At 37.7% G+C, this 22,936-nt stretch overlaps 1 protein-coding gene across 3 annotated transcripts in view; it reads right to left on the bottom strand.

Moving 5' to 3' along the window:
- CTBP1 (C-terminal binding protein 1) overlaps window positions 1–22,936 on the bottom strand; it is a 236,558-nt gene that overhangs the window by 180,202 nt on the left and 33,420 nt on the right. For all 3 annotated transcript variants that reach the window (XM_042053276.1, XM_042053274.1, XM_042053275.1), the window contains exon 2: window positions 2,002–2,160. In XM_042053276.1, coding sequence (XP_041909210.1) covers window positions 2,002–2,059 — 58 coding nt within the window. In that variant the 5' untranslated portion in view covers window positions 2,060–2,160. The remainder of the gene's footprint in view (window positions 1–2,001; window positions 2,161–22,936) is intronic.

The raw sequence follows: 22,936 nt of genomic DNA, 5'->3' as shown, positions 1-22,936 counted from the left end.
AATTTCAGCATGTTTCCATATCCATTGTTTCACCCCCCTCTCCTCCTGATCATCTTCTGCCTGGCCTTCCCACTCTATTTTTCCAACCTGGCTATTTGGTAAATGGGATTAAGGAAGCAGAGAGGTGGGTAAAAAAAACCCCTTTTTCTCCTACATTACTTTTCAAGTAGGTCAATTCCCTCCATTGCATGGCCACACAGATTTTACCATAAGATGCAGTGATTTGTGCAGGGCTGGGAAAATGACGCCAGACAAAAGGCACTGATTAAACACCATCACTGGATGTGAGCACGAAGTCTGGGGGAAGCCACTGCTATTTCAGTCACAGTGGCTGCTGGTCTGTCACCTCTGTCCCTGGCAATGTTCCTTCCCACGTCATCACAGACTTCTTGCCTCTTACGTTGTTCTGTGCCTCAATATAATAAGGCCAGAAGGAGGCTGAAATTGCACTGAGTGGGCTGAGCAGCTCCAACTGCTGGCTGCCATCAAAAGGGACAGGTTTGTCATTCCTCCTCACGATTTGCTGATTCAGCTTACTAACACAGGCCAAAAAAAAAGAAAGTTAATATTCTCCATTTTTTGTTGAAGAGGTCGATACATAAACTCAAGGATGGGGAACTGAGACTGGGAACAGAGGAGAGGAGTATGCACACTCCTAGGCCACTTCTAACTGATCCAGCTGCAGACATGCACAGAAAGTGGGGCAGCCTTCCCAATTTCCTGGTCCTCCACAGTCAGTTCCCCATTTCTCTAAGCAGGGATCATTCTCCAGTGAGCAGGTTCAACTGGCCACTTGGCCAACCAGTCTAGGTGGGACACAACAACAGTCTGGAACTGGCAACCATGGGTGGGCTTGGCCAGTTTTAGAAGAGACTGACGAGGAGATTAATCACCCAAACTGAATGTGGAACTGCACCCTTTGATGCTTGGATGAAATGTCCCTTTCTCTGGCTGTGTTAGGCTAAACAGTGCCAGCAAATCTCACACTGAGCTTTCCAACTGCAACTGCTCTGTCAGCTGAACAGTGACCTGGACTGAGGAAAATACGCCAACAAAAGGTGGTCTTGGTATGAGTTGCTTTCTCAGTGTAGCTCATTGTAGGGTCACACTCATATTGGCACAAAAAATGGGGTAAAAATCCACTGCCGGGGACTGCTCACACAACACAGCTGCTGGGAAAGGGTCTCAAGACCAACATGTGGAGGAGCAAATCTTAAACCTGCAGTTCACATCATTAGACATGATGCAGAGACCATGTACCCACCAGTCTTGACACTGTCTCCCATCATGTCAAAAAGAAATTAACTATTCCCTTATCTTCTATTGAGAAATTAACATTTTAATATAAAAATTAATTTAGTCCAGATCAATCATGTATATTCTTAAAAAAATTACACCTTATCCCTCGACCTGCTTTCATACCAGCTCTAAAAGCCCATTTGGAGAGAAACCAGGAGTGTGCAATTCATCATTTGTGACTTAAGGTAAAATGACAGACCCAAATGATTACAACTCCTTTCACTAGAATTCAGGCTATTTTTATTAATACTCATTTAACATTTGGGGGTCTCCTGCAATTTTTGTTTTGTTTTCATTTGACTTTTTACTTCCTTTCAAGGATCAGATACAAGGTGTTAAATCAATCTACATGAAGCAAGCCTGTAGGGAATAACTCCCAAGAGCACTATGTGGTCATCTTACCCTTTTGTAATTGTTGTTTTATATAAAACCAAAATCTTTCACAGTGTTTGGGTAGAATGTTGTAAAATGCTAAGATGAAAGCCAACTCAACTGTAGAATAGGTCACACGCTAGTTTCTTTTATTTGTCTAAATCCATTTTCACCCAAAAAAAAGCATTTGTGCACATTCAATGTTATCTCAACAGGAACTACAACTCAATTAAAAATACATTGAATGACCAAAACAAAAGTTCCAGTCTTCAGAAATATCAGTATTCCACAAAATTAACACAGTGAACATTAGAAACTGAAATGTCCAACCTTCAAATATGCGATCCAGACGTTGCCGCTTCACTTTGTGTTTGTCCATTAGAGACATAAGAGTGGAAGCTCAAAGAACGTCCCCACACAGCTTGGTGAAGGTCTTCTCACGACAGCCACCAGGCAGAAATGCTCAGCCTTTTATAAGCTTATTTCCACCTGTGAACAGAAAGATAAACTTTAAAATACATGATTTTTGGCACCTTTGTCCAGATGATCCAAAGATGATCTGTATGTAATCTAAAGAATTTTTTAAAAACCCACAAAGTTCTTAAACCATATTAGGTAAACTGGTATTTCACAGCAAACTGTCTTCTAAACACAGGGATACAAAGCACACGGCACAACTCTGACAAGCCAGTATAGAAATGCTCCAAGACAGCTGCTGCTCTCTGCCTTTTGACAGTCAAAAACTTTTCTGCCCTTCCACTGAACAAACTGCCAGTCAATGCAGGTATCCCGGGAAGGCACATGTCCATATTCCCATAAATTGACAGAAACACATTCACCTGAGATGAAATTGGAAAGCCACAACTTTGCATCCCAAAGCTCACAGTGAGAGAACATGCTCCTTTCACTCGTAACTTTCAAGCTCTTGACGATGAAGTAATCCAGAGTTTCAGCTTGGAAGTTGAAGGAAACCAAGTCAAGGGGCACAGATGCAAGGAAACGCATCCCAGTGACAACAGAGAATGCCAACATCTCTATAAACCAAATGGCATTTGGAGCAGGTTTATGCATGACCAGGCAAAGCTCTTTGGCAGCAGATACAGCCAAGGCACTTTTCAGATACCGTGTAGCTGGGCAAGGCAGTGTAAGGGCATTGCAACAAGAAGGCTGCATTTTAAGCCAAACCACTGAGAAGCAGGAAGGGGAGATGGGGAGAGAGGAGAAAAAATCCCTCAATGAGAACCTAATCATAGCAGTAGAATATAAAATGCTCATGAGCAAGTGGATGGAGTAAAACTAAGGATACAGATGCTCTATAAAGCATAATCAGAGCACCACTTTTATTCGCCTTTAAATATCTGAGTAGACTTTGAGAAACAAATGCAGAGCACACTGTAGCACAAGCACGGTGCACACTAAAATGAGCCAAATAATCCACCTCCTTGATTCTTTTTATTCCTGCCCAACAGCTTTCAACGTCAGTGGATAGGATTAAATGGCCTTACAAGTGACTGAGCCTAGAAATCTGCTTGTTTCTTTCTAGAGGCTGAACTTCACTAAAACCATAATAGGCACGTTTCATTAACATATGATCAAGATTCAGGAACTCTGAGTGAAATCATAAAGAAAAACATTTTGAGCATCAAGAATTGCACATTTGCATTTAAACTGTCTTTACCAGTACTGCCCTGCTTGGTGCATTTGGACTTTTAATAAAGTTCCTTCTTTGTGGGTTTTTTTTTAATTTAAAATGGAGTTAATGTGCAAGATTCATCATGCTTTTAACACTTCATTCAGCCTCATCCTCCTCTTCACTTCCCCTCCACACCTCTTTATCCTCAAATTCGAGATTCTTCGGCTGTTTTGCATAGTGTCTGATTCCAGCTGAATATAACATCCCATCATGAAGGGGAAAAGAAAAATTGATGAGGAATGCAGAATCCCCTTTTTTTTTACTTTTTACAAAACAAGAATGTTTCCATTTTAGAAATTCACTTTTACATTTCTCAACATTGATATTCTTCCAAAACATAATGTTCTTCAATATTGAACGTGGTTCTAAGATTGCACAAGCATTACATCAAATCTAATTTCATAATCTTTTTATAAAGATTATAAAACACATTTTCCAATTTTAAAAGCCAACTCTATAACTAGATAACCACCAGCCTTTGCTTAAGCCAGCACCCCAAACCTGTGCACAGGACCAGCCCTAAACCAGTCTTTAATTTATTTGCTTATCACTTCTATTTTTTAATCTACTTCCTTTAATTATCATATAGAAAGATCTAAAGCATGAAAGCCAAACCAGAATATAACAAACATTTTAAACACTAGTCTTGGTTTAAATTTTTATAGCTTATTTAATTTCCCATCTTGTAGAAACATACATGCCTGCTGGCCTCCTTGTGCCGTTTTGTTTATTCATTCAGCAAAAGATTTTTCCACTGTAGTCACTCTGCATACAAAGCTGGATGACAGCTGTAAAGAACAGACCATCTGTAACTACTGACCTACCACTGAAAGTGTCACCAGATGTTTCCTATCTGTCTACAGTAGCTTCAAAGCGTGCCATATAAATCAAGTATTTTTTTTGCCTTCAAACATTGTTTTAAAATTATTTTATTGATAGTAAGTCGTCAAAAGTTTAAAAAAAATTGAGCAAAAAGTAAATTAACATGTTAACACCATTCTAAGTTGAATCCTCACAGTTTTATTACACATCATGTTCTAACAGAACGAGCAGATGATGACATGGGAAGAACTTCCCAGCAAAACAAAAGCCTTATATTTGTGGAAGTGTTAGTTACTGCAATTACAAAACCACAACATGAATAATTGTACTTGAGAAATTCACTAAAAGTACAAGCACAGTGCCTAATGATCTAAAACCTGAACACCAAACACCAAATAGTATTTAAGACCAGACTTCTGTAGTTCAATGTAGTTTTAAGGTTAAGTGAGAATCCAAGTGATTTAAGAACACGTAGTGCTGATCATCTCTGTCAAGTAGTACCTACAAAGCCATCTGAGGTACCATCAATGCCCAGAACCCTTTTGAGCAGTACACATTTTAGATCAAAATATACACTGTTGAAAACAGTATTAGAGTTTTTCCTTCAGTTAAGCAGATGGTTCCAGTGTATTTTTAAAGAGGATCTGTCTCTGGGTATTGCTGGAACATTTAGCTCTTTCTTAAGAAAGGAAGAGCTTTACTCTGAGACTTCAAGATAAAAGGAAAAGTGATTCTCCAACATGTTTCTAGAGTGAGCAGGCTAAACCAGAAAATGATAAACAAGTAAGTCAACTCTGAATTCAATTTTCAAAACAGATAATACTGGTAATGAATAAAAGATAAATATTAGCTGTGAGTGAGAAGATTTGAAGGAAGACCCATTCAAAAACCATGATCTCTCTAGAGAAAGAGGATGAAAAGGAAGCAAACTAAGAAATTAATTTTTTTAAGAGAGCAAAACAGTGGGCTAATTATACACACCCAGTGTATGTGTGGGTTGTGACAAATTCCACAAGATGAGGGAAGGGCTCCCCTCAAACCCAAAATGTTGCAGCATGCAGTGCTGGACCTTTCCTTTGCATCAGTCTAATGGGAGAGTTTGGCATGTACCAGACTGTGCTTCAACTAGATTGGAACAGAAAAACTGCATCACCTCAGATTAGTTACCCCACTCTCAAAAGAGATCCAGAGTATAAACTCTCCTGAGCACACACTTTCACTCATAGGCTACAAACTGCAGAAGGCTGATTTTTGCCCCACTGTCAGTTGCAGGCAGAGATTTGCAGACCACCCCAAATCACAAGATGAAGAATAAGAAATTCAAGACAGAAATGACATTCACAGAACAGACTGATAGGTCATTAGATGATGAGGCTATGAAGATTTGTGTTACCCTTGGGAATCTCAACCTTCACTTAACTTAGCCATTCTAACTTATGCTCCTTGGTCTGAAACTATAGTGAATTATTCAAATATTTTTTGTGTCTACCAACAACTACCAAAAAGTATAATATAAGGCTATCACAAGAAACATTATAATTTTACATTCCAAATTCCAGTGCCATCAGTTTTGATGATCAAAAATTAGATAAATTTCCAAGACAACCCATACTAATGCTTTACTTCTGCTTCCTTCCCATCCAAACTGATTACATCCCTGTTTTCCATCACACCTCACAAGCCTTGAAATGGCCAAGCCCTGGAAGTAATAAGTAAATATAATCAAAGCAGTTTTCCTCATGTTAGCAATACCTCAATTTTCCTAAATAATTATACATTTTGTTTTGCAGTAACTGTTTGTTTCAGTTAGTAAAAAGATTGTTCAGTGCAACCCTCCTGCCATGGGCAGGGAGGGACACCTTCCACTAGACCAGGTTGCTCAAACCCCATCCAACCTGGCCTTGAACACTTGCAATAAGGAAATCCCCACATTTCTCTAGGCAATTGTTCCAGTGCCTCATCACCCTCACTATAAAAAATTCTTTATATCCAAGTCAACCATACCTCAAAGTTCTTACTGAGAAATGGAAATGTATCTAAATTTCAAAATATTTCTGTAGTACAAAACAAAGTATCTTGTGTTTGGCAAAAGAGAGGGTCTAGTTCTGTTGATGAACAACAGAAAGTAAAATGACATAAAATTATATGAGAAATTTCTTTTATTTGAACATAAACTTAGAAGTGTATTTACTTAGCAAAGAGGTCAACTTTCTGAGGCTACAGCAAGAAATGGGCTCTAACGCTGGGAAAAGGAAAAATAAAGTTTATGATGTAAGAGAGAAACACTGCTTTTAAAAGCTCTACAATTTGTAGTTGAACCTTTCTAATGTCAGTAGCAGCAGTATCAGTTCTGTATAAAGCAGAAATTTTGGATCAGAGGACTGTTGTTTCATAATGGAAGTTAGATAATGCTTATGTCTCGAAATTATACAGTGTACTACACCTGAGCATGGAATATGAAAGATTAATATCTGAACTTTTTTTTTCTATGTTCCATTTTTAAAAGTATTATTTAACAGTACTTATCCATTGGAGTTTAAAAACTTTCCAATTAAAGATATGGAGGAACCTCAAGTAGGAGGATGAGTAAAAGAGGACAAAAGTCTTGGATGTTTCTTCAAAATGCAGCAGAGACTGCTACACCAACACTGGAACATCCTCTTCAGAAGTTCTGCAGGACAGCTTTTGTTCTCACATCTTACATCCTTTCCTGAAGATCCTGTGACTTATACTAAAAACTTCTGCAGTATGAAACCATCACATTACTATCACTGTGCTCAAAAATATTCCTGCAAAGATTCAAGCTACACTTAAAAATAAGTACGGCACATTGAGCAGAACAAAAAGATTAATTGCCAGAAGAAAACGTATATGTCAGCCTTTTCAGGCAAAAATTGAAGTTATTCCATCTTGTCTTAGGAAAACTAATACTGAATTAAGAAGGAAATGCATAATTATATTTGCCTGTCAGACAATTTATCTTGCCATTAAGTATGGTTAAGCCACTTTGCCTTACCATTAGATGTCAGTACAGTCTAAGAGAAACTGTACAGGGAGCTTCAAGATCAATAAATTAATCACAAAAATTAAGCCATTACCGAATTAGACACCAAAAAGCATGTTAGCTACTCAGAAAGGGACTAAAACCCCAAACATTCTAATGACATTACCCAAATCTATGGTGAATCTATCTCAAAAAGATGGAGGACTAGAAAAAGTGCCTGAACAGGCAGTAAGCACGGTCCAAGGCTTGCTGAAAAACTCCCCCAGCCTGAAGACAATATGACTGAGTGGAGTACAACAAAGGCATATAAAATACACTCCATGTCTCAACTTAATGTCTGGGGAGCATACAGTGAAATAGCAAGCCAGAACATTAAAAACAACAGGAAGCTTTGTCACGGAGTATGTAACTAAATTGTAACATCTGGTGTCACAGGTACTGTGGATGCCCAAACCTTAAGTGGTTCTTAAAAGGGGCAAGACAAGTTTATGGAAAACACATCAGTGGCCACTGATAATAACAGCCACAGTACCAACCTAGGTCAGAAATCCCTAAGCTGGTAAATGCCAAAGGCAGGGAAAATGTCAGTACATGCTTTGTTCTCACAGTGAGCAGTGACTGCACTGTGTTCCACTGACCAAATGTCTGTTTAGTTCAGCATCCAGCATTTGCCAAGAAATGAGGTGCTGCATTAAAAGAGCAAGAGCAGAACAAACAGGATACTTCCTTTGAGCACCCACCGGTGGCCACTTCTGGAGCCAGAACACAGGAGAAATGGAGCTGCAGCCCCTTCAACACATGGGCACCCCTTATATTCTTAGGAAATGCAGAGACACACCACAAAATGGACTGATCCAGCCACATGGAAAGTGAGGTCCACAGCTCACAGGGATGCACAAAAAACATCTTAAGACAAAACAAAACTCACACAGGTTAGTACTTCTAGCAAGTTAGTACTAACACACACCCAAAAGGTACTGCTGGAATCATCAAACTGACCATCTCTCCAATGTAAAGCTTAAGAGACATCTAGAAAATCATAATAATTTAAAAACTGCCAGTGCCATAGGCTCCACCCTAGTACATGGAAAGTGTCCTTTATTACTGGCTGGGCTTCCTTGGCTTAAACTTCCCATGAACAGACTTTCTTGCAGCTTTGTCTAGCAGATGGAAGAACTCCCTGAGGTTCTTTGCACAGGTATCTGTTAGGTACCACCAAGCCATCCCTTGGTCTACTTGCAGAAGAGACCAAGTTCCTTGATACTCTCCTAGGAAGTCATGTTTCTGATCCTAAATTGTGTCAAACCTGTGCATCCTTAAATTCAAGAGCAGGTCACTAAAATACTGTTTAGTGAGTGCTAGAACAACACGCAGCCTTGTAACGGCAGGAGCAGTTACATCAACAGCCAAAGCAGAACTTTTACCACTCTCTTTCACAGTCCTTGAATATATTCAGAGACCATACGTGAGATTAAAAGACTTTGCACTCACTTCAGCAGTTTTTTCATCACTGGTGCAAAGCCAGTTCTTTTTAGGATGGGGTTCTCTGCCCCAGGAACACAGCCAACAGTGTCTCCTTCTGTATTTATGACCCAAAATTTGAATACAATTTCACAGAATCACAGAATCATCCAGGTTGGAAGAGAACTTCAGTATCATCAGCACTTTTTTCTCTATTTATGAGTGAAGGTGTTTGTTCCTGTTGATAAAAATGTTCAAAATAAGGCCAAGAACACCCCTTGTCAGCATACCACTAAAACCAAGGTTTATGGGCTTTTGACATATTGTTGACTATTTTTTAATACTGTGGATTCCCTTTTGGACTATTCTATCTTTTTTAATTACTTTAGCACCAAATAAAATGCCTTCCAAAATTTAGTGTAATAATTTGATAATCGTAAGCCCTTATTTTTATGGCACAGGACTGTAAAATGCCCTTTTTGACAGGAAATATGGTGAAAACAGTAGAAGAGGTTGTGGTAGTAATTCTGTCATTAGAAGCTTCTTATGAGGTATTTGTCTTCACCATAAGGGTTTTGTTCCCAGAGCTTTTTTTTTTCCCCTTAGCAGCATTCTCTCTCAATTATACATCTGTCCACAAGCCAAAAATTACTCACTGCTGAAAATGAATTACTGCAGATGTGTATGACTACAGACAGATGGGAAGCATCTCTGCTATCTCAGATTTCTAGCTCATGAATAAAACTTCACTGAAGAACTCAAACTATTAGCAAATTATTAAAGGCTAGCAACCTAAGACGTGTACATTTTAAGTGAAATTGAAATGGTTTCTTTAGTGTTAGAAAACACTCACTCATTGAGCAATATTACACCTATGATTCTCATCAAACAATAGCTCTAAAAACTTCCATTTCATGTATTCAGCACATGCTTCTTCAGGAAGACCAGCACTGTAACAAGCCTCAGTCTTAGTCATGAACAGATTTAAAGGAAGGAAAATGAAGCAACTGGTGTGATCTAACATCATGAACCTGATTCACTCACATGTTAAATTCCCAGCTTTGCCTCTTACTCTCCTGACCTGAGGAATTCAACCTGTTGGGTGTATCATGCTGCTTTGGTTTGTAAAGCAACACAGATCCACAGCCCAGTGCCCAGAGACCCTGTCACAACTACCACCTTATGAAGTACTTTGGAACCTCCCAAAGAAAACCACCTAAAAATGCCAAAAATGTCAAACAAGTCAGTTGTTAGGTCGGTGTTAATCACTTCTGCATTTTTCAAAGTCTGAAAAGAAAGAAAATTACACTGAAAGAAGATCAATCTCCACTCATTTTTTTTCTGGACAGGCAGAAGAGCTGGAAGCCTTCCTCTCTTTTTGGAGATTTGGATAGAAGAGACAGCAACTGTGTAAATGAAAGAAACACAGTCTTAGGGATTTTGAGAGACAACAGCAGTGAAACTGAACTGCCTCTAATTCAGACAGAAGATTATCTTTATTTGAATCAGAAACTCAAATGAATAATATGTATTTAATATTTTAATGCACCTGAGAAAGCATAACAGGATGCAAAGTATTAGTCAGCGCTCATGACAATAAAAAGGCTAATGCCTTGGGTAATGAATTCTCTAAGAAAGGAAACAATTACTGGTGCATTTCATGAATCTCTATTGCTAGAAAGGATTCAAACCAGCGAGGAGAAAAGATTACTTTTAACCTTTTATTGATTTATTGACCCTTTTTTTTTGTCTCCAAGAAAGACACAAACCCACATCAAAATGCCAGGCACATGGACTGCGTGCCTACTCTACATGTTAAACTGGTTCATCTGTCACAGATCTACTATTAGATTTCTGGACTACCATGGATGCCCAGAAACCTGTGCTTTACAGCTTAAAACTCCTGGTTAAAAAACCAGAAGATTTTGCAATAGAAAAAAAAAAAGAGTGGGGAAAAAAGAAAGCTCTACTCTTTAAGTAAATAAGAAATTACATCTAAAGACATTTAGGTTAGAAATTTAATTATGGCTAATTAAGTTTAGACAAAAAACTGTGGGCCCGGTGTTTTTTTCTGTACACCAAAAAGCCTCATATGTTGGATACTACGGGTCCAAAGGAAGCCTCTAAGTTGATGAGAGGCTTGGAGCACCTCTGCTATGGAAACAGGCTGAGAGAGATGGGGGTCTCCGGCCTGGAGACAAGAAGGCTCCAGGGAGACCTTGGAACACCATTCAGTACCTAAAGGGGCCACAAGAGAGCTGGAGAGGGAACTTTTGACAAGGTCATCATGGAATGACAGGACAAGGGGGAATGGCTTCACACTGACAGAGAGCAGGGTCAGATTAGAAAGAAATGCTTTACTGTGAGGGTGGTGAGACATTGGAACAAGTTGCCCAGAGAAGCTGTGGCTGCCCCTGCATCCCTGGAAGTGTTCCAGGCCAGGCTGGACAGGGCTTGGAGCAACCTGGTCTGGTGGAAGGTGTCCCTGCCCATGGCAGGGGTTGGAACTGGGTGATCTTTAATGCCCATCTCAATTCAAAGCATTTTATGATTCTATGGATATGTGCATCCTTTCTACTGTAAGAAAGAACATCAAGTACCAGGAAAACATTCTTGAGATGGAATATTTTACTTTCCACTTGAAAAGTAAACTGTGTAATATTTAAATGTTATGACAGTGCATTATTTCTGCAATATTACTTTTATACCTAGAAAATATTTTAGTGAAATACCTTTCTACAGATAAGGCAAATACGATTCTTGGTCACATTTTTCATTTGCCCATATTACTGCACTGTGGCAGCAACACGGAACCACAGCAGGATCAGTATCACAACACCACAAACCTTAGAATATAATTCTTTTTCCTATGGAAAGCTAACATCTCATCTTTTCAAGATGAGCAATACTGCAGGACTAGATTAGACACAACTGACATCCTTCATGTAAGGCATCTTTAAGCCAAGCAGGTATAAATTAATTTTGTAATATTTTCTCTTAATTAGAATACTCATTATAGATTTTAAGAAAGGAAGATTAACTGTTTCACTCATTAACTATTACAGATATAATTTTTGCTCAGTCACTAGAAGAAGAAAGAAAAAAAAAACAGGAAGTAAAAAAACTAATCATTTTGTATGATTAGACTTCCAGAGACTGTTTCCAGTTATGCTCTGGTTGAAAAAAGAAAATACCAAGGATAAAGCTTTGGTGTTATAGCTCCTATACTCTTCAGACTATGGCAACTCATTGCAGTCACAACAAAAGATACCTGTCTGGATATTTATTTATTGCTTGCTCAGATGTCCTGGTAAAACTAAATTTTTTAGCAGTACCTAAATTAAAAATGTATTTTTAAAAAATTGTACATTGCCATATATAAATTACATGTATTTGAGTTTGGTTTGTTGGGTTTTTTTTTTAATGCATTACAAATGCTGGACCACTTCTTTCTCCCACTTTAATGAAAAGACAATTTCTATCACCTAAACATACTAAAATGGTAAAGATCAAGTGGATTTACTCTGTGTGTTCCATAAATCAATACGTAAAATATTATAAATTATGCAAATTATACATGAACATTAATAATATTTGGCAATAGCATTTCTATGGTTTTTTTACATTTCTGAAATGTAAGTCTACAGATACCTGGTACATAAATCCTCTGGAAGTTTGTGAAGTCAAAAGATTAAGTTTCTTTATGAGCAGGTATAACTTCAATAAAAAGGATTTTTCAAATGTACCACTAGATATTGGAAAAATGTCCTTCCTCCTGACCAAGCAAAAAAGGCAATATAAGACAAGAGACCAGACAAGTGACAGGTTCCATTTACACCCTTTATGTTTTAACTTAAGCCATCTTTGCCAAGCTTTGCACCTTTACCCACAGTCCCATAAGCCACAGAGTAGTTTGGTTTTGAAGGGACCTTTAAAGACCATTTAGTCCAACCCCCTGCCCCTCCACGATGGTCAGGGACACCTTGGACTACGTGGGGTCACTCAAAGCCTCATCCAACACTTCCAATGATGGAGCATCCACAGTTGCACAGTCACACCAAGATGCTGCATTTTATAGATACAAAAGAGTTTGCAAGTGCTATAAATTGTTGCTGTAAAAAACCCAACTACTAGAATATCTATTTATCAAAACAGAAAATACTACTGAATTCTACAAAAATGCCTACAAGTTTAAGTACCAGCTTATTTCCCACTGTGGCTCCCTCATCCTTGGACTCCTGGAAACAGCTATCCAGCCTCAAAGGCGTCACTGACCATCTTCCCACACTCAACTTTCATCCTCGACTAGAGAAATTGTTTAATTAGCAATTCTTTCCCCCACACTTTGTTGTCAATCTCAATCTCCTGACATGACACTTCATTAAGAAATTTCCAGCCAACTACACTCCCATCTCAGTCACAATAATACAGTGCACTTTCACACCTTGCTAAATTCTATACACAATCTTCGTTGCAATTACAGGAATTGCTTATGTAGAAGATTAATGTTAGTGGCTGGGATATTGAATCCTTTAGCACAATTGAATGTGGGGAAACAAAGAATTAAAAGTACAGTTAGATAGTCTCACGCATCTGAAACTGGCTGACAACTGTGTTTTATGTAATATAATATATTGTAACCAACACTACTCATTTTCCAAACTGATTTTGTTTTGTCTATATTCATCATTTGAGCTCATCCACTCATTCTTTTATTCAGTAGGAAGGTAAAGGAGAGAATTACAGTCCCTGCAGGCTGCTTTGCTGATGTTCTGCAAAATTTGCTTTCAGACACAGTTTTTGAATGGGATTTTCCTCTCTTCTGTTCACATAGTGCTGAGATGTCTCTCTCTAGAGAAAGGACCTTAAAAACCTGGGACCTGTGTTCTTCATCTCTGCATTCTGAAGTTATGTTTAAGAGCTCTCAAACATCACAGAACAGCAGCTTGCTCAGTTTTTGAGACTCACTTCAATGCAAAACTACTTGGTCTTTCCTGTAAAACAATTCTTAAGTTTGCAGAGTGGGACAAACAGGCACTGAAACCATTAGGCAGGTGTGAGAAATCTTGGGAAGCCTCTTCATGCTCATGTCAGAATACAAGATCCCTACATTATATACACCCATAACCTGGCATAGTTAAGTCAGTCCAAATGCATGAAACTTTTGTTTTATTCCAGAAGGGTTTTAGGGCAACTACATTCATCACAGCATCTCAGTATCCTTCTGAGATGTAACTGATGTAACTATAAATTACCACACTTTATACTCTCTATCTGGGAAGAGAACTCTCTGTGCAGCCAGATATTTTTAGTTTCCTTATTTGAACATATATGCTGGTTTGTATCTGTTACAGAAGAAAGATCAAGCAGTGCACTTGGCAGCTGATCTGGAAAGGGATACAACCATAATAGTCTTTAATGGAAATTAATTTCAGTCCTACACTACACTAGGAAATAAAATTTCCAACCCATATTAACTTGAAGGTTAGTTCTTGATTACTGAGAATGCTTCTGTTACAGAAGAGGGCAGTTTTAATCTAGAAGTTTCAAACCATTTTAAGTTCATAATATGTTGAAAATAGCTGTGAATATAATAGTCCTTCAAGATCTAAGTAGAGACTTCAAAAAATTTGTAAAAAGACTGAAAGTTAAACGTGGATAAAGTAGTTTGTATGCCTCAAGAATTGTGATCCTTAGTTCTGGAAGAAAGCTGGAGGTGTGAGACAAGAGAAGTACCATTGCACTTTATGTGCAGCACCCGAGCCACCACTTCACATCCTCAAACCTCTTAACCCCTTACCAGGCAGATGGCTGTAAGTGAAGAATTATTCCTTGTGGACCCTTCCTAGAGGAGATGTGGTGGTGTCAGACTGTCAGTATGTACTGAATATGCTTCTTTAACAAACCTTTGAACCATTTGACTATTGATCTCCTGTCAGAGAGAAGAATGACATTTCTTGCCTATGAGAATGTCACACTGTCAACAAGAACGAGAGGAGACATCCACTCGCCACCCATCAGAGAGTCCCTCAGTAGTGGCCTGTGCTGCTCTCCAAGGCACACTCTGCCACAGTGCTGACTTTTAAAAAGGTCTAGATAAAAATTTACATAAAGTAAATCAACTTCCCATTGATTTCTGGTATACTGTGAGCTCTTCCAGTAATGTCAAATGAATGATATTTGGCTGAAATCAGAGTACCTGGAGAGAAACAGGGTTTTGCAGTCTTGCATCCAGGAGGAAAAGCAGAAGTCTTCCAGGAAAACCTCACTGTGCTACTTTTAATTATCAGTAGTCCAAGTTGTTTGTAACTCTTCCACTGGCCAACTACTCCAAAAGTACCACTCAAAGGGTGTTCATCAGAGGATCTGCTGGAATCACTGTGCAAAATTGCTGCTCTTGGAATCTGCTTTCATAGCTGGGAAACCTTAGTATTTCATGTTTTCCTTACTTTTGGAACATTGCAATACTTGCTTTCCTATCTTCCTTGCACCACAACTTCCTCACCTCCTCCTCAAGATGACTCCTGAACTCTGCATGGTATTGCTTATTCCTCCTTGATCCTTCACAGCTGTGAGGAAAGGAAAGCTCCTAAGCCCAGCAGACTGTCTGCATTATTCCCTTGGTTACATAAGAACTGAGTGAAACTTGGGCTCTCCTTTTGAATATGGGAGCCTGTATGGAAGGGACTCGGTACCAATTGCCTCTTAGCCTTTCCCTCCATAGCATTATCATCACCACTAAAATACTTAAAACCATTTCAAAGCTTAATATTAGACCCTAAATAGCCAAATGATATTGTCCTGTCTTCAGAAAACAATGGAGACAAAACCAAAAAATTCACTTTTCTAACTAGCAAATTCAAAACAAACTTCAGAAGACACAATCCTGGTGTTCCTTATAAAACAAATACTGGGAGATGCTTGTTTAACTAAGAAATAAAATATTTTCCTCCACAGTCTGAAGACAGGTCACAGCAATCCAGACTATGGTTAGAACAGCAGCAATGTCAAAAAAATGCTGTAAGAGATGCCCTGACTCTAAAAGTAAGCAAGTAGGCAACAAAAGAATTCCTTGTTAAAAAAAGAAAACTCTTAAAACAAGTAGACTTAAAGCAAAAGCAAACAGTGGTCTACAACATGACCATAGTATTTTCATATGTAGAGAATCAAGAATGCAAACTACAATTTAAATGGTTTCATTATAAACACCATAATTTTTATGTTTAATTTATTGTACATAAATGAATTTTAAACCAGGTAAAATATAATAATTATGGAATCTGCATATGTGGAAAAAACATGAGAACCAGGGCCCAAATAATATTCTTCTTGCTTTGGTATTATTTATTTGGTATTACTTCTTCAGAAGCAGTTCAAAGACCCCAGAATATAAAGACCCTGCAACCTTTTCTTGAATGTTTGAATAACAGCTCTCCCTATACATAATTAGATTTGAAAACATAAAAGTCTTTTGCTTGAATAAATAACATCAGAAGTTCAAGAGTCCAAGATGAGTATATTTGCAATTATATTACAGTTCAAAAGCAAATAAAAAATTGTTCCCTGAAAAATCAAGTCTTAAAATAGACCGAAGTACAACATGTGCTTTTGTTTCATCTGAGTGTTGCGTATCTGGACTGAGATTGTTGGTTTCTCTGTGTCAAGATCTACATGAAAATTATCTGCATAAAGGGAGTAAAATGTCAAATTCTGAATATCTGACAATTCTACAACAGATGGCCTTAAATATTAGTGATTCAGTTGTTGCTGGCATTAGGTCAGTTCTTTACTTGTTAATTAAGGACCTACATTTTGAACTATTATTTTGTTATAAAATGCCCATCGGGCAAAAAAAAATTAGAAAATGCATGGCTAAAGATTTTGGAAAGCTTGCTCTCTTTCAGTGCTAGAATTCCCATTCTGGCTGATTAATAAAATTCCAGGTTGGGAAAAAGCCTCTACTCCCAGTTGTTTTAATAAGACCCAGATTTTGCTTTTAGTAAATACGCAGGTGCAGAAATGCTCAACCCTATCCATTCCACCTCATGTGAGGATGTATTTTATAGTTTAAGATGCTCAGATAGCAAATGTTCAACCTCTTTCTTCCAGAGAGCACAGTCTGGCTTTGGAAGCAAGTCACAGGAGAGCTGACAAGAGGCAGTTATTTTTGCTCTGCACAGGAATATCCAGAGTCAGTCCTCCACCACCACAAACTGGAGCTTGTTGAGAGTTCACTCATCATTTGTATCCCAAAGCTGAGTTTGTCCTTCTTCAGACAGGACCCACCTCTCCCTGTGCGTAACTGCTCAGTCTCCCTATCTCCTCTTCCCTCTTGCAGCTGAAAACAGAACATTTAATCTTGTCTAACTTTCAAGTCCACCACAAATTGCCCCAAGAGGCTCAAGGCAGCTTTAGCACCCAGAAAAATGTCCCTGTCACACTCTCCCACATCCTGCCTTGGGAATGGTCCCAGCAAGGAGGTGAAAGAGTACCATGCAACTTCTTAAACAGGCTACACACAACAGATTCTTGCACTGGAATCAACTGAAGAAAAGTAAAATGCCTGAAAGAGATAAAATTCAGTAGTGCAATTGCTCATTAAGTCCAAGATCATCCTAAATTATATCAAAGTTATCCTGTAAGTGAGGCAAACCAAATAGCAAGTAATAGCTACGCCAACCACCTCTCTCCTTGATATTTTCTTTCCATTGGCATGTCCTCTGTGTGGAACAACATTCCCCCAAATCACTTCCTCTAAGCCAGTCTGGATCCACATTGGTGGTGAGACCCTCACCAGCAGTTACGACTGGGAGCAATTCCCCAAGGAACCTGAAAGCTTGTTTCCTCCTGAAGCATCAGTTTGTAATTTGATGCTTTGAAATCTATATGCAAGAGCACATAAGGGTTGGCAATTATACAGTTGGGTATTTATAAACTCTAAAAACATTACCATATGTTAGAAAGCAAAAATGATACACCACTAAATAAACTTTCCCTTTCCATTAGATGCACATTCCCTGAAAAAAAATAAAAACAGGCAGTAATCAGCCTTGACAATACATATTTAAATGTAGGGATAAAAATTTTTTTTTTAAAGGAAAGAAATGAAATTTTGCATGAGTATATGATTTTCAAGTATTTCTATGCAATGACAGATTTAACAGTAGTCAGAAGATGCATTTGAAGAAAATGGAAATATTAAGGTTAGAAAACTAACTTCTATAATTTCTTTACTTTACAACTACCCAAACACTGCTCTGAAATACCATGGAACACTGATTTGCTTTTAAATAGTAGAGATATCTTTGACTTCTGCATAAGGCAAACATAGCAACTTCAGACCTTTTAAACTAAGCCTTGACAAGTATTTCACTTCATTTATAAGTTATACTTATAAAAATATTTTATTTAAATGGCCAGTAAGTATAACAATCAACTTTTTAGAATGTGCCCTTTTGAAAGAAATCCCTCTTGACACATTTCATTTTGGTTTCCATCCATGTAGAAACAGTTATCTAACGTTTAACACAAGCTATGGATGCAATTCTGGAAGTTACACTGGTCAGACTTGGCAGTGGATAAAATTGCTGTTTCTTTGCTTTTTTTGTTTGATGTTAGATGGCCATTTCTAACTGGCTCTGCTTGCCCCAGAGGGCACAGCTGGAGAAGTGCACAGCACAAACACAACGGGCTCAGAAAGCAGCAAAGCATCTGCCACTGTTCCCAAAGTGAATCACTTGACCCATTCTAATTCTTAATTCTCTATTGCTTCTTAAAAGTAACAAATTTGACAACACTGAAAATAAAACCACCAGGAAATTAAGGATCGTTAAAATATTTTATAATCCTGAGAATAAATGGCTGCCTATGGATCCAGTGAGCAATTTTTGATCACAGGGGGTGGGATGCTTTTTACTGCATATCCCAAGGACTGAAAGAACAATGCCATAAATTAATAATAGTGAGTCTAATAGTGAGTCTATAAAGGTTGAATTGATACTGACATCTTGGATATTATTACAGTAAATGACAGATTAATGGACAAAGGCACGAGATCTCAAAAGTCGTCCTAGATATTTAATTACTAGGAAGTAACCAATAATCATATTAATTAGCACAGTTAAAAATCCCATCGAGCAGTAAATGATTTCAAAGGAAATTTTGGCTATAACAATGACAAGTTAAGTAATAACTTAGGCCAATGCCAGCACAGAATAAATGGTTTAATGATCCCCATAGAAATTTTTATTTTACTGAGATCAATATCTGACCCCTATTATACACTAAAAGCCATGCCTAAAACCAATTATAAGAACTATTGTTGGTACTCTCAATTACAAAGAAATTTTCTTCTCAATTGTCATTCCATCAAAATTAAATACATAATATGGAACTCAATGCATCTTTCTGGCATCTCAAGAGCAATCAGAGCTATTGATAATTAAACATTTTATTAAAAAAAAACACAACTGCAAGTCTTCAGTGCTCAATTTCCTGGATTATAAAAAAATCAAAGACTTTCGCACCAACATATATTTCTAAATGCAACATATTGTTATAATTTCTAAGTGAATCATAGAATGGGTTGAAAAGGGTCTTAAAGAGGTTCATCTGATTCCAAAACTCTGCCATGGGCAGGGACACCTTCCACCAGACCAGGGTGCTCAGGGCCCCATCCAGCCTGGCCTTGAACATTTCCAGGGATGGGGCAGCCACAGCTTCTCTGGGCAGCCTGTGCCAGGGCCTCACCACCCTCACAGTAAAGAATTTCTTCCTAATATCTAAACTAAATTTCCCTGCTTTCAGTTTGAACCCATTACTCCTTGTCCTATCACTACAGTTCCTGATCAATGAACATCAATAGCAAGACTGATTTATCACTGCACAGGAAAACTCAAAAGAAAACGTTGTGAACTTCAGATTTTACATTATTAAAAGTATATTTTAAAAACAGAGTATCTTTCAAACTTGACTTTCATCAAATGTAACAAGTACTCCATGCAAAATAAAGGGTTTTGTGGTGAAGTGAACCTTTTTAAACTAAAGGTGTATATTGAGTCTCTACCTTTATGAAACAAAGGAAAAATTTCTTCACTTAAAGGGTGGTCAGTCACTGGGACAGGCTGCCCAGGGAAGAGGTGGAATCACCATCCTTGGAAGTATTCAAAAGACATGTGGGTGTGGCACATGGGGACATTAGTGGTGAACACGGCTGTGCTGGGTTAATGGCTGGACTCAATGATCTTAGAGGTCTTTTACAACCTTAATGGTTCTACGATTCTTAGAGGTAATACTTTTTATACATATAAAATATATATATCCTCTATAAATCCTATTCAGCAATACAACATTTGCATTCCAATTTTGCACACTGTCTTTGCTCAGATCACATCCTGCTTGTGCACAAATCCTACTTGTGCACGATACCAGGCAGCGACAAGGATAATTGTCACATATCAATCAAACATCATGTAAAAAGGCAGTTAAACTGACAAAACATGACCTGAATGGTGGAATACTCAATTAAAAATCAAGAACTAATGGAAACAAGATTCTTGACTAACTTGACTTCCCATATGTTTGCCATGGTCTAAAAGCAGGCTGTTATTGCATTAGTCTAAAATAATCTAGCTTTATATTTATTTTATATATGTGTGTACACAACAGTCTAAATCTTCAACTATCTTCATTAAAAATGTCCTACTGTGCTCATGCAGTAGGCATTTTTTAAAAACTTGCTGTGTATTTAGATCCAGAGTCATTGTAATTTTGATGTTAGAGCAGTAGACTCATATGTTCATTCAAACATATTCATGTTTTCAGAGTTACACCTGCTACTCATGAGAGACAGGACAGGAAAAAAATACCTAAAAACAAAAGCAAATAACAAATACCTGCTTTTCAAGTCCATATTCAATTTGTACTACTTATACTATTGTTTTCCTTCAGTGAGCAATTCCCTTAAAAGCTTAATTTTTTAACCAAGTTTGTTTTCAGGAAAAAAAATATAGCTTCCAGGAATTATTTGAGGAACAACTATTAATCTCTTTAGTACTGAAAAGTGTAGTTATAAACTGGACATAAACCTGCAAATACACTGGACAACCATTATGGAAATAAGTGAGCATTTAAGGTAGCACATCCCTTAATAGAATGACGTAAATAATGAATACAGAAATGGGAAAGTTCTCCAGTTCCATTGAAAAATTGAAATTTAAACCAAAGGCAAAGTTATAATGAATTTCAGAAAAAGACTTTCCTACAGCAAGATCATTAATTGCTTTCAAGTTTTTTAAATGGACAAAAGAATAAAGCATCCACATAAAATAGAACTGAAAAAATCCTATGCTATCAAAAGAAATGTGCAGTAATTCACCTAGACAGTTCTCACTCTAATGCCACTGTATGATTACTGAGGTTAAAAAATAGGATCATGGAATAAAGAAGATTAATTTCTCAGAAGTTTTTACAGCTGTAAGTGGACATTATAGATTAACTACAAAGACAAGAAATCTAGGCCCTACAAGGTTGAGAAATTTAGACCATCTGTATTACATCAAGTATTACTTTGTGCATTATTCTTGGCTTTTCATCAAACTCTGACCCTTAAAAACATCCTTTTTGTTTAAAGCTTTAAAGACTACAGCTGTTCTTATTACTGGTTTTGGAAAATACCTGAAAAGACTCAGCAAAACTGATATTTACAAAAAAAAGCTTATAACTAAAGTAAACTTTCAACATTCTGACGATGAAAATAGCAAGAACAAATAATCAGTATAAACACAACTAGCTTAAGAAAACTTCAGGAAGAAACTATGAAATATGGAAAAATGATTTAAAGATTATATACTGATTATTAGTGAATATTGAAATATAAGGCACAGAAGGCTTTTCTCCTCTGAAAATAAAAAGAAGGATCTGTATACTGGATTTGAATTTATCATACCTGCTGCTTACTCTGAAAGTTAAATTAGAATGAACCATTCACGATTCCAAAACAACTTAGAATAACCAGTTATAAAATTACAGTGAGAAAATGTTGGCATTCATTGAATTCCTCTGTTCCAGCCCTTTTACTGAAGTAGTAGAACAAAATTATACAAACATCTATGTTCTACAAACAGCAATAAAAAAATACACTGTATAGATTCTAAACCAGCACATGTATCAGAAAATAGAAAGGAATTTCTATAGATACAAACCAGCAGCCTCCCCTTCTCCACACATTTTATGTTTTAATTCTCCAGTATATAATGACAAATGTATAAGAGAGCATCTCTCATGGTTTTAACACCTAAAATAAGCTTGGCAATCAATGTATCTGGAGCAATCTTATTTCAGCCCTTACAATAAAAATTATAGCAAATAGAATCAGAAGCAGAGCAGCTTTATTGCTCTGAGGTTGCACCTGAGATAACCAGAGAGGAAATGTAAGAATTAATCAGCAGATTAATAAAGCAAAATGGCTCAAAACCTTGCTCTGTGACACGCTGCTACCATTCCCACAAAAGAGAACCAAGTTTTTAACTATTAAACAATTGCCCAGCTATTGCTACAGGTAGGCCCAAAGGTCTGCTGGCCAACCAGAGGCTGCAGGACTCCACTGCACAGCCCAGAATAATGTAACTCCATACAACCCACAGCTGGCTTAGGCAATATCCAGAACTACTCCCTCAGCATTCTGGCAGCTACAGGGAAAACTCAGGAAGCAATCCAAGCAATTTGCTTTTATGTCATAAAATAACCTACGGAGTTATGTATACCCAAAGTGAACTATTACCTCAGGTCCGATCTGTCTTACCAAGAGGCATGGAACACATCTGGAATTCTTCATTTTTGACATTTATTTGATCTTCAAATCTCAAGTACATTTGTACAGCTCCAAATACAATCTAACTAAAGTTCTTTAGGCTACTCCTCTGGGAATGTTCCAATGAAATTCAGAAGTCTACTGTCATAGAATCACAGAAGATTTGGATTTAAAAATCATCTCATTCCAACCCTCCTGCCATGGGCAAGGACACCTTCCACTAGACCAGGTTGTTCAGAGCTCTGTCCAGCCTGGCCTTGAACACTTCCAGAGATGGGGCAGCCACAGCTTCTCCGGGCAACCTGTGCCAGGGCCTGCCCACCCTGTGGGTGAAGATCCTTTCTAATATCCAACCTAAACCTTTCCTGACACAACTTCAGGCCATTTCTTCTTAGCATCTGCCATCTCGACCATACATAAGCCTGTGTACCTGCATCTCATTCCTGGCAAGAGGTTAAGGAAATGGTAAGATATG

This window comes from Corvus kubaryi, unplaced genomic scaffold (assembly GCF_017639235.1).
Source record: "Corvus kubaryi isolate FWS band 111438036 unplaced genomic scaffold, C.kubaryi_AGA036_p1.0 split1-131, whole genome shotgun sequence".
In the NCBI taxonomy this organism is placed as follows: domain Eukaryota; kingdom Metazoa; phylum Chordata; class Aves; order Passeriformes; family Corvidae; genus Corvus; species Corvus kubaryi.
This window is presented reverse-complemented; position numbering and strand designations above follow the sequence as displayed.